General features: G+C 36.2%; 3 protein-coding genes across 6 annotated transcripts in view; 1 reads left to right on the top strand and 2 right to left on the bottom strand.

Moving 5' to 3' along the window:
- Window positions 1–4,616, bottom strand: part of elapor2a (endosome-lysosome associated apoptosis and autophagy regulator family member 2a) — a 31,034-nt gene extending 26,418 nt beyond the window's left edge. For all 3 annotated transcript variants that reach the window (XM_039650520.2, XM_039650521.2, XM_089116324.1), the window contains exon 1: window positions 4,375–4,616. In XM_039650520.2, coding sequence (XP_039506454.2) covers window positions 4,375–4,557 — 183 coding nt within the window. In that variant the 5' untranslated portion in view covers window positions 4,558–4,616. The remainder of the gene's footprint in view (window positions 1–4,374) is intronic.
- A 689-nt stretch (window positions 4,617–5,305) lies between these two features.
- Window positions 5,306–9,429, bottom strand: tmem243a (transmembrane protein 243, mitochondrial a). Its single transcript, XM_039650554.2, has 4 exons — window positions 6,694–9,429; window positions 6,331–6,381; window positions 5,819–5,923; window positions 5,306–5,736 (listed from the first exon to the last, which is right to left on the bottom strand). Exons 1-4 carry the CDS (start codon window positions 6,790–6,792, stop codon window positions 5,614–5,616), a joined length of 378 nt encoding a protein of 125 aa, XP_039506488.2. The 5' UTR covers window positions 6,793–9,429; the 3' UTR covers window positions 5,306–5,613.
- Window positions 9,430–9,481: 52 nt separating this feature from the next.
- The window catches only part of prrt4a (proline rich transmembrane protein 4a), a 42,541-nt gene continuing 39,492 nt past the window's right edge, over window positions 9,482–12,530 (top strand). For both annotated transcript variants that reach the window (XM_039650527.2, XM_039650522.2), the window contains exon 1: window positions 9,482–10,398. In XM_039650527.2, coding sequence (XP_039506461.2) covers window positions 10,218–10,398 — 181 coding nt within the window. In that variant the 5' untranslated portion in view covers window positions 9,482–10,217. The remainder of the gene's footprint in view (window positions 10,399–12,530) is intronic.

Below are 12,530 nucleotides of genomic sequence, written 5' to 3'. Positions count from 1 at the left end.
ACTTGCTGTCATAGCAACAGGTCCGTCAGCTTGAACCTGCTCGCGAGCAGGCTTATTTCATGTAAACAGGATTAGATCGCGGCTGATACGGGAGTCCTTCAGCGCAGCGCGATAGTGTAGCTTAATTTCTGAGATTTATTTTTGTTTTCTCGTGAAACGATCGTCGTGAGGGTGTCGTTTAAATACATCATTATTTTGTTGGAAATGCACATTAATGGTCAATTCGATATCGGGCTTCAACAACAGCACAAAATGTTTGCATTGCCCTAAAATTATTTGCGAGTGGTTTCCTTTACACTATTGGAGATGCGGAGAACTTGATAAGCTTTCTGTCGTGCCATTCTTTTTTTTTTTTTTGCCAACTTAGGGTATATTATAATTTTTAATGAAGATAATGCAATCATGATGACCATGCCGATTATGACTTACAGTCCCTCAGGCTTAACTTACGTGATTGGTGCCATACACTGTAGACTACACACATGTTCCCATCAAGGCCTCAATGAAGGGATTTTGTGAGCAGAAAGGGGGCTTATACAGTGCAGCCAAATTACTAGTACAATTTTTAATATTCCAGATTTGGAATATTATATCACCTTTTTTAAAAGGCATTTGACTGAGTAAAATCTTTTAGATGGTGTGACCATGTTCTATATCACAAATCAGTGTGAAAGCAAAATGGCCAGGATCTGTGCATGACTCAAGAATTTTAAGAGATTCACATTTATGAACATTATTTGAACATGGTAAGGAAAATTATAAATATCAAACTCACGGTATTACATACACTTATGCTGAGAACTGCATTTTTCCATTAAACAGGTGATTACAACAGGATCCTGCATGGAGACAGGTGTTTTATGACCCCATTCCCTGACCCAAACCCCAGACCAGTTACAATGCAGCTCTAGGACAAGGGCACACAATGACATGAGCTTTGGCCAACTAAAGGGAAGATTTCAATGTCTAAAAACCCTGAGGGTTGCACCTGACAGGGCCTGTGACATTGCATGTGCCATATTACACAACACTGCCAACATCAGAAAGAAAAAAAAAAAAGTTTAATTAAGCCTAAAATAAAAGACAAGACAAATTTGCAAAACTCTGTTTGCTTATTTCAATAGTTCTTTGTAAAGAAAAGCCAGTTATTCAGTCATCTTTTTAAAAGATATTAAGGTCAGTAATAGTACTCTGTGTGATTTTACTCTGAAGTTTATTTTGAAGCAACTCTATTTCTAGTGCAATTTTTTCTTAGTCAAGTTCTGTTTCTCCCCCTGATTTTTGTTTTTTCAAAATACTCTGTGGAAGACTCATATAGGGAACAAATGCAACAAATAACAAGCAAAAGTTGTCTCTACACTGCCCACCCCTGTATCACTGCTGTGTGCAGACTCTTCTGTACATGTGGACTCCTGTCAGAAATAATAGGCATAGGCACAAGTAGAAATCAATTAAAGCCATCAATTAAATTAAAGTACTTCCTCCAAAGGACAGTCATCTGAGAAGTTTTCTTCACTCTCCAGTGCAATGTTTGATAACTCATGGCAAAATATTTTTTACATTAACATAAGTTTATCAGTTTTTACTTTCACAAGACAAAGCAATTTATCATTACTCAAGATTTAACAGTTGAAATGACTAAACCAGCCAATTTGGATTATAGGTCTACTTCATTTAATGCAGCAACAAATTATTTCATAGTGTACAAAGATAATTTAAATCTCATTTCCCAGTAATGAAGGTGTTGCTGCTACTGGTCCCTGATGTGGGTCTGGAAGAGCTGAACCCAGGGATGCCCTTCACAGTGCAATTCACATTCAACCCAAGGGTCAGCTCTTCTGCCAGGGTCAGGAGCATCATTATTATTTTTTTCTCAGCATTTTTCCTGTTTGCTTTTATAAACAGACAATCATTTATTTAACAGTGCCTTTTTAAAAGAGACTAGTAGGCCTATAAGGCCTAAAATTACCATTAAGTAGAATATTTTTGTACTTCACTTTCACCATGTTTATTATTTTAGTGTGGTGACTCGACATTACAATGAACAAAGTAATTATGAAAATAAAAATAAAATAATAATAAGTTATTAAAACATCTATGGCCACCACAAACGCATTTAATTTGTCTTCTACTTTTGCCAGCACTCTCTACTGCCTTTTGCACACTTTGAGGTGTTCCCTGGCGTTTTAATTAAAGACTGAAATTCGGCATAACCTTGCGCTTGCTCTGCTTGGGAGAAAAACTGGGCGTGTTCTTTGGCCATGCTGAACAGCCAATAGCAGCGCTGCTGATCACTGGTTCTGCTATCGATACATGTCCCCTTTTAAACCAACGCGAGAACGCGCAGTTATCTCAGATAACTCAATCCAGCCATACTAATCATAAACAACAGGTGTGTTCGAAGAACCCAATTAGCCGGATCATGATTAGCACGATGATATCATCTTAGATGTCTCATTTGATCTCGGATGTTTTAAGCAACGTACGAAGAACGAGCCCCTAGTCTCTGATATTATATATACACAATACCATACAAAATCCTAGTACAAGCCATTTGCATAAAATCAGCCTGTATGTGTGTGTTTGTAATATATATATAATAAAAAGTAAATAATAAAAATTATTTAGTAAAATGGATCATTTCTGTTTAACATAGTTTATCACAAAACAAAAGAGTAATATTTTAGTCCTTATCCAATTAATGAATGGTTAATCAGATCTGGTCTAATGAGAAATCAAATGTGCATGTCAAACCCCACTTCCAAATGCATGTAATTTCCCTATAAGCAATTAAGTACATTAAATATTAAGTGAATTAAATTATGCTTGCAAGTATTAAATAACTTGTCTTAAATCAACCTTGATTAAAGATATACACATGTTAAATGTGTCTCTGCTGGAACTGTTTACAATTCCCTTCACATTTACGCATTTAAGCCAAAAATGCCCAATTCTGCGATATTGTTTCGTATTCATAGACAAGAACTGCAGTCAATCTTTTGGTTTATGGGGCACATAAAAATCTTAAGTCATTTTTCCATGAACAAAGGCTTGAAGAGTTGCTCAGCTCTCTGTGAAGGCAGTTTGAGGGAAGCTATTCTTAGCATCATATCACCAGGCTTTTGAGATGGGCACGCAGGGCTGATCATCTTAGCTTAAGCTAGCTCTCCACTGGAACATTGTTCATCAATCAGCATAACGCTTTATCATAAGAGATAAAACAAATACCGTACTCTGGCTAGATTCTTCTAACATCATTTCAGAGATGAGAGATATTTTAAATGGGATGCATATCCCCAAATAAGCAATCTGACACCAATCAATATACCAAGACAAAGAGCATTTCAGCTTCTAAATCAATATTTAAGCTGAAAAGTTCAAGTAAACATACATTAGTAGGCTATCAAACGCACAAAAGACATGAGAATAAACTGATATCTTAAATTGTTGAGCTTAAATTACTCTGATCTGACTGCAAACATGTATGGCAATGCAGTTTGTTCACCACTGCGAAAACAAACAACATTCAAGTCTAACAATTAACAGGCCAAAATTACACATGATCATGAAAGGGTACCAAAAAGCCAAGAATTACAAATAAACATCAATGTTAAGCAGGCACATTTTGTATTTTTTAAAAGTTTAAAACCAAATTGAGAAATTCCACCAAGTGTTATTCCAAAAACAATAATCATAAAAAGAAAAAAAAAAACATTTAGACAACAAAGCAGCCCTCATTTTGGTTATATCATCTGCAGAATTACCAGAATATACCAATTAACACAAATGTTGTCGATAGAACACCAACATACACATGGTCCATGGATATGGATTTGGATACATGTTTATGGATTAACGAGAAACCGACAGTGAAGATTCAATATATCAAAAAATAAAAACACTTTTCTGTGAGATCTAAAAATGCCTCAAATATCTAATCTGAAAGAACTTCAAAAGTCCTTTCTCTTATGACAGGAACCATTCCAAGAACTTCTAAAGACATTATTTAAGGCTTAGAAGGCTCTGCCTATCAGTGTGACTTTTCCATGATAAAGATGAAATCGAATTAAACTACCAAGTTACCACTGAGAATTTAAATGTTTCTCAACCAAATTTTCCCTTTTTCAATTCAATCTGTGCACATGTTAATGTTATAATAAGGTGTGATAGGCTAATACATCTTGCTGCACATAGGCTGCCAGTAACGAGACCGCAAAAGTACAAATAAATACATGCCAAACAACCACGAATGCTTTAAAAAAAAAAAAAAAAAAAAAAAAAAAAAACAGATACATGCACTGGACAAAAATGGACAAAACGCAATGTACGCACGCAGGTAAGTTGAGCAAAAAACATGAGTAGGAATGGTCTCACCTCTGTACACTGACGCGTTTGAGCGGAAGACCCTGTGGACGCGTTCAGGATGAAAACACAACATATCCATGCTGTACAATTCAGTTTAAAACGCCTTCGGTGGTGAGCGATGTTTTTCCTCGTGCGCTCCATCGCTTGCTGAACGGAATGACGGGACCGTCCCATCATATCAGATAGCGACATAGAACGTCATCTGAAGGAGCCGGTTTGAAGTCTTAGAAATTACGTCACAAATGTGTTAATTAGATCCAAAACGAGTAGCCTACTACACATAGTAGGCTACATTTATACTCACCTGTTGTAGCTATGTACTTTGAGGGTTACCATCAAATTCATGGTTTAATTCACACACCGTATCGTATGCTATAATAAAAATATCTGCAACTCGGATAACAAGATAAATATTCAAAAAGTTACTTTTACATTCACTAATAATAATTAAACGAGTTTGCAGTTGTTATCTGCACACCGCTAGATGGCAGTCGTTTAAAAGGAATAATGAATGGTGTTCTGTAATGTGGGATATGCTGCATTTAAAAGCGTTTTATTTTTATCAAAGTTCTTGTAGGCTATTAATTATGCATATCATTTCCATGATCTTATAGCCTATTAATTGAGAATAGCCCATGAGGAATATTTCTAACACCCAAGTATTTATTTTAACAGCTAAAAGGTTATTCAATTGTTAAAAACCTATAATTACCAACTTGTCACAGCACCTAAAATAGGCCTATACTTTTTCTTAAACGATGAAATTATTTATTTTAAATCCCGATGTTGGAAAAAGTCCCAAAATGTAGATTAAAATTGTTTTATTGCATGCAAACTTTGGTTTGATGGTTCAAAGTGGTTTAGCATTATCATTCATCAGTTGGTCTTCTTGAAGAGCAAAACCAGACTCAAGGCATCATGGTCTCCAACCCACAAAACATATGGTAAATGTATATTTTATTCATTGTCAGGGCTACATCCTTTAGTACCAGCATTGTTCACAGAACAAAAATCACAATATTTTATACAAGGATCTACTGAAATACTGTAGCATTTAGCATGACTCTTTACAAAAACAGAAAATAATGAACACAAATATGCAGCATAAAAAACACAAGGTGCACTGTTTAAATAAACTGATATATGTTTGAATAAGCATCTGATCACCTATGTACACAATCAAAACTATCCCTTCTGACAGATAAACTACTTGCTTGAGAGAATTAAGAAGGTGCTCAGTATGAGTGCTCATCTTCCAACATCATGGAAGTACAGGTTGGCACACAGACAGAGGAGGATAATGAGACCAATGGAATAATAAATCAGACCACGGAACTTTACATCCAGATCACCTTGACGATACCAGAAAATCTGCAACAAACAATTAAATACAAAAAATTAAATACACATGAATATATTATAGGCTACACACACACACACAGTATAAACTTACCAGCACCAATACAGAGGTACAGATCATGATGATGCAGACAACAAAGAAGATATTTAATGCTGTTGGAGGAGGAGTAGGGAAGACAAATGAACTGATGATAGTTACCTGAAAAAGAGAAAAAAATAGAGTACAACTAGCAATTTGCAGTTGGATGCACGTGATCAGTAATCATTGAAGATACATAGGGCCAACACCATAAAAAAAACATTTTAAAATAAATAAAAGGGTCCTTTAGTTAATTATGTAAGATTTAGATTGTCAAAACACTACTGAAATTTCGGTGTGCGTGTGTGTGTGTGTCTGTGTGTGTGTGTTAGTTAAACCCTACGTTGTGGATACAAAATGTGCAGGAAATTTTTAGTCCCCACAAGGAGAACAGCTTATAAAAATACTGAAAGTTTTCTGTGATGGGGCAGGAATGTGGTTAGGAGATCCAATACAGTTTCTATAAAAACTGCATGGCGTGCGTGTGTGTGTGTGTGTGTGTGTACTGTGTAGTCATCAATACTCACTAGGACTAACAGAGAAGCGAGTCCACCTATAGCCAGGTTAAGAACTGTGTTCTTAAAGAAAACAAAAGTTGACGTGAACAAATACAAGCAGTCAATTTAACTAGTTTATGTTTTTTACATCTTTCCATATAGGCCTATCCAAGTTCATTTTGTGCATAGGCTCATTTATCCCTTTAATTCTGAAGCATAATGTAACAGCTGCTTGTGATTGTCTGACTTAAGCAAGAAAGCAATTAAAAAATCTTTTAATCTTTTCACCACTGCTAAAAAAAAAACACTTCAAACTAAGGAACAACTTTTTCTTGAATATAAAAGTTAAACATGCCAACCAGAACTTTAAACAAGTAAAGCTGCTTCTATCACCTGTGTTAAAGTCTCTCCAAACAGTGTGTTGCCTGCGCCATTGGTGCGTGTGCTGAAGTCATCCATGTTGCTGGTGTGACTGAGAGGGATTCTGGTCATGAGGAGCGGATCATCTCTGAACCACCCAACCTCCTGCACTCATGATCAGGCCTGAAAGGCCTTTCACATTTCTCCAGATGCATAACACTCACTCATGCCTCTGGCCAAAGCAGCACAAAGGGAGTTATTTTAAATAGCCTATATTTTATCTTTTAACAGGACATAGGAAAACATTGTTAGAGAAAATGGTCATGAGGTTATTTTGTTAAGGGAAATTACGGGGAAAAAATGTGATGGGTAACTTGCAAAACTAACATTTTAATTCATAAATTGAAAAAGGCTGTAGGCTATAGATGAATGAAATGGGCGGGGCTAGTGGCCCAGATACATTCTCTAATTTAGGAGTGTCCAAACTTTGTCCAGGCTATACAAGTTTGGACTTGCGTCCTTGGTAGTTCAGACTTGCCAAGTACGACTCAGGAGAACTCTCCAAGAGGTCCTGTCCATTGATCAACTGGGGATCATGTTAACTGGGGACGCGCGCGTGCACGCAGACAGTTTTACCTGGTTTCCAGCAGATGTTAAACGGTGACAGATTCGTCACAGCTATTTTTTCACTGAGCAGATTTTCAAAGCTTTCCATTTTATTGTTAAATGTTTGCATCATATTTTGGCTCTGTTGTTTACTCTGCGCTGCTCTGCTGTGCGTTTCAGACGCCTTTAAGGGAAGTTTTAATGTGCTTTAATTTCGCGACACACAGACCACGCCCACATTTTTTTGATGACAACTGTAAATAAATAGCCTATATTAAATAAATTATACTGTTGACTTTGTGTATTTGCAGTGCGTGTGTATTCGCAGATTATTGTTATGATGCCAATTTGTGGCTTAATTTATATTGAGCAGCAAAACTGCTGTGGTTAAAGGGACATGTCTAGCATTTATTTATTTATTATTTATGAATTTTAATGTTGCTGAGGAATGAGTTAAAACATAAAGCATACAGTACACTCCATAAATGTTCATAAAGAGTGGTGAAAATTGATAAGCCATAGCTTATGGATCCAGTGATTTACCCACAGCATTTATATAGGGGAATGTTCAACAAACATATTCATTATAACAGACCTATGAAAGCAACAAAAGAAAGAAAAAAATAGGCAATTGTGCATGCATGCAGAACAGCTGTTTTTGCCATCTGTGAAGGTCTGACCACACAGTCTCACCTTCTGAACATTCAATCTAAGGGAGGATGAACAAACTGAATAAGTTAGAATAGTTATGCTAATGAAGAACAGTTACTTGTTTTGCAATGTGTATACATTTTTCTTACCCACTGGCCAGTTTGGCCTTAATACCTACTGCTCTCCATCTAATGTAATCATGTTATATTAGAAAATAAATGTCAGTTGTATTACCTTTCAGAGCAATTTAACACACAATCACCTTCAATGAGAAATTTTCACTCCTTCTCTGTGTGTTCCTTTATTGAGCAGCTGCCAAATAATGATTATCCTACAAAGTTTTTGATTTGTGTAACTTTAATTACATCAATTTGTTGTGGTAGTCTATGGGCTATAACAACAATGACACCAGTAACAATAATGACACTTTATTTAGCTATAGACCTTTTTTAATCTGTTCCTAAAAAATAGCAGATGACAACAATGAATGCACATGATGCGATGAATAACAAGTACCTAAAGAGAATATGTTCAAGGATTAGTTCACTTTCAAAAAATGTTTTTGCTGATAATTTACTCACCCCCATGTCATCCAACATGTCCATGTCTTTCTTCGGTCGAAAAGAAATTAAGATTTTTGAGGAAAACCTTCCTGAGTGAGTAAATTATCAGCAAGAAATTGTTAGAACATGAGCTAAATAATGAATTTCATGGTACCAGTCAAACGAAGAGCACTGGCATAATTTATATTACATAAAAAGTTGCCCAAACACAATAGATTTTATTTATAAAACTCATAGACCATTCTGTAATATTTCTTTTGTTAAAGATGTCAGCAAATAAGTAAACAATTAAAGCATTTCCTATTGTTTTAGAGAGGGTCGTGCTATTCATGTGAGGTGACAAATGATTAAGAGGTTAGTGATGTAGGTGAAAATTAGACATAGGCTAGAGAATATCAGGGCTATATATTTGTAATAAGTCATCATCACAATATCATATGTTCTGCTTATTTCAGTAATACACTCTGTTTTTCACAGGACTTTAATCACTAAAGACAAAGTGTTCTCTAACTGCCCAATGCAAGACATTAGTTAGTTAATTAGTTGCCTGGGAATTGAACCCAGGACTCTGGAGTTGCAAGTGTAACACTCTACTGTTTGAGCTAGATGAAAGAATAAGTAATTTCCATGATATGGATAATATGGACGCGTCACAGCTGGTTGTTCAAAAAAGAGATCTAAATATCCTCAGAGTAAAATAAGCTGATAATATAAAAAATAATTGATCCATTATAAAATTAGGCTAGGCTATATGCATATCGAAAAATGCAACTTGTTGAAAAAATTTAAATGACTTTGCAATTTATGTTTCTTTTAGGTAGCCTACTTTAACTTAATCTACATCTTGTTATTTGTGATTAGAACTCATGACAACACAAGTGCGCTGACAAGTCTGTTTATCCAATGAAAGCGAATGACCCTTGTTAACATGGGCGTGGTTTCTGAGCTTGACACTAAAGTATGTTAAACTTCTTTAAAAATGCGTCAAATACAAAGAGATATAATATACCCTGCAAAAACAAAGCGCTTTATTTGCATACCGTGTATACAACTGGTGAAATATTCGTTTTTATCGGTGAAAAATAGGGCACGAATCTGTCGCTGTTAACATCTGCTGGAAATCAAGGTAAAACTGTCTGCGTGCACGCGCGCGTCCCCAGTTAACTGTTAACATGATCCCCACTTGATCCGTAACACCTGTTAATAACGAAATGCATGGTTGAACATAGAATCCCACACGGTCTGAGAATTCCTAAACCTCCTACATTGTGCAAACAGAACAAACTGTTTTTAAAGAGATGGAGCGAGATTCTTAATAGTAAGTGTTCTATGGATTTGATCCTTAATCTGATTGTGGAACAAGTATCTGCTGATGTTGGCCTACGTGAGACCCACGAAGGAAAAAATCGTCCTACTTGAAGAAAAGATTAAATCTATTTCCCACATTGACTTCCGAGTTTTTTCTTTCCTCTATCAAGTCGTCCACTGAGAAATAGAGATTACTTGAAAGATATTAAGCTGAAGAAATACAAACGACTCAAGTCGTCCACTAAGAAATACAGAGATTACTTGAAAGATCAAGCTGAAAAAATACAAACGAGATACAGAGGATTACCTTCGGAATTTATCCATGCATGGGACAATTAAGAGACCAGCTACCTGACATGAGAAACAGCGTGACCCGAGAGGCCAACGCACCAGTCCGTGGATCATCTTTTCGCAATCGGACGAGAAGAAATGGAGCAACTTTTTTTAATGGACAGAGTGATTCTACTGAAAGTGAGTTTACCATCGACAGTGATTCAAGTGCACATGGTCCGACTTCTTCTTTTTTGGACAGGCGAGCCCCTCCACGGAGACCAGAAGAAATGTCGAAGAGGTTCAAGAGACCGTGGACCCGCAGCTACTCAAAGAGACGGTAGGCTAATCAATATTTCTCAATTGGGATTCTAAAGGACTACTAGTGGTGTTAATTGCTTTGGTCTAAAAGTGGATCTGTTCAAATGTTTTAGACAAATGAAAACGTACTTTTTCTCCAAATCAGAGTCATGGTGCATCTAGGACACCCTTCAGACCTAAAAGTAATTTCTGCCCTAATGTGTCTAATCACACCATTCATACTTTTTGTCGTTTGGTCTAACAAGAGGTGATTGAAACTTGTTCTTCTAGTAATAAAATCTCTCATAATCTTTCATTGAATGAGATAAAAAAAACTTTGACCGAATTGATAAGTGACCCAAGCATCATTATAAAACCAGCTGATTGTAGTAGCCTACAAGATTCGGAAAAATATCAACACGAAATTCGTGCACAATTGCAGAATATTAAGTTTTATAAAAAAAGCTCCCTGGGGATCCCATACCAATCAGAGATATTGTCATTTTTAACAAATGCTAAAACGGAGGGTTGGATATCTCAATCGGAGTTTAAATTCTTGTATTGTCAATATCCGATTAGACCTTTTACACTCTTCCTAAAATTCATAAGAGGCTTATTGACCCTCCAGGTCGTCCGATTGTGGCACAGACTAATTCCCTCTTATCCCCTTTATCGCAGTAGGCTACGTGGATTTTTTTTTTTTTTTTTTATAAAACCTTTTGTTCATTCGTTACCATCTTACATTCGAGATTCTACCAATTGCATCAATAAGATCTATGAGTTTCAATGATTTACCGGACATTTCTGTATTGTTAACTTTGGACATAACAAGTTTAACATTTCGCACGAAAAAGGACTTATTGCCCTCAGACATTATGGACTCTAGCCCACTCTCAGACTTTATTATCCAGATGGGTTCCTATCTTTTGAAATATAATTATTTTAGTTTTGTTGATTTTTTTTTTCTTCTTCAGATAGGCTAAGTGTGGGACAGCAATGGGCTCGAACTTTGCCCCTAACTATGCCAATATATGCATGTTGTTTTTTTAAAGAAAGTTACGTATTTAATACAGAGAATAACCCTTTCTATAGATCATCAAATGGTACAGATACATTGGCGATATATTTTGTATTTTTGGGGGGTGATCACGAGGATGCTCGAGAATTTGTTACATTTTTGAACAACTTGGTTGATGATTTGGAATTTACCTCTGAAATTAATTCTGTTAAAGTACACTTCCTTGATATGTGGGTACAGAAGAACGAAGGTTGTTTGACTACTCTGTTTACTAAAGAGACTGATCGTAACACTGTTACTCGCTTTCATCCTTTTTTTCTAAAAAAAAAAAAAAAAAAGGACTGCCTAAGAGTCAGTTATACAGATTGAGGAGGATTTGTCATTTTGACTCCGACTTTTTTGAGAAATCTAAAATCATGAAAAATAATTTTTTGAACAGAGGTTACCCTTTAGATTGGGTTGAGGAAGCATTCAATGCAGCCCACAATACAGTAAATAAAGACACGCTCTGAACTGAAAAAGTACTCTTTTTTTTTTTTCCTGTATTAGGCTACAACACATTCACCTAAGTTAGTCACCCCTACTTAGTATACACAAGGGCAACTATCGTTATAGCCTCCCCTCTCCGCCATGTTGGTAGGATTCCCACGGCAAAATAGTATCGTTTACGTGTGTTTTTAGCTCGGTAGTAGAGGAGTTTCTCGCAATACGCACTGTTTTACCATGCCTGGAAGTAACTGCTGCGTTAAAAAACTCCTCCAGTAACTCACACGAGATATATGGAAAACATAGGAACAATGGAATACAGTTTTTTAGGTTGCCGAAATGGACACAATATCAGGGAGTCTCTGGCCTGACAGACGAGGAGACGCGCCGGATTGCTTGGTTGGCTGATGCCTTTATTATACAATTTTCACTGTTTGCTGTGCGAACATACGCAAAAGTGTTGTTTGAGTGCCTAGTTCATTACTTTTTAATTTCTTTGAAATAAATGTTTGAAACAAATTCATACCCAGACAGCAAACTGACATTGAATCAACGTGGAAACGACGTCTCTCATGACATTGAAACAACGTTGATTTTGCTCATCGAATTAACGTTGAACCAACTCAGACGCGGCATTCTTCAAAGCTAAATGAAAATCGAAAATTGGT

Source organism: Pimephales promelas, chromosome 10, assembly GCF_988280905.1.
Source record: "Pimephales promelas chromosome 10, fPimPro1.hap1.1, whole genome shotgun sequence".
NCBI lineage: Eukaryota > Metazoa > Chordata > Actinopteri > Cypriniformes > Leuciscidae > Pimephales > Pimephales promelas.
Note: the sequence above shows the minus strand (reverse complement) of the source record. Positions and strands in the feature narration are given on the sequence as shown.

Excerpts from the sequence above, each read along its gene's own strand:
- tmem243a (XM_039650554.2), bottom strand. The coding sequence starts at position 6,792 with ATGACCAGAATCCCTCTCAGTCACACCAGCAACATGGATGACTTCAGC. Across the intron at positions 6,382-6,693 it reads TTGGAGAGACTTTAACACAG|AACACAGTTCTTAACCTGGC; the intron begins GTGATAGAAGCA and ends GTTTTCTTTAAG. Across the intron at positions 5,924-6,330 it reads TCGCTTCTCTGTTAGTCCTA|GTAACTATCATCAGTTCATT; the intron begins GTGAGTATTGAT and ends TCTCTTTTTCAG.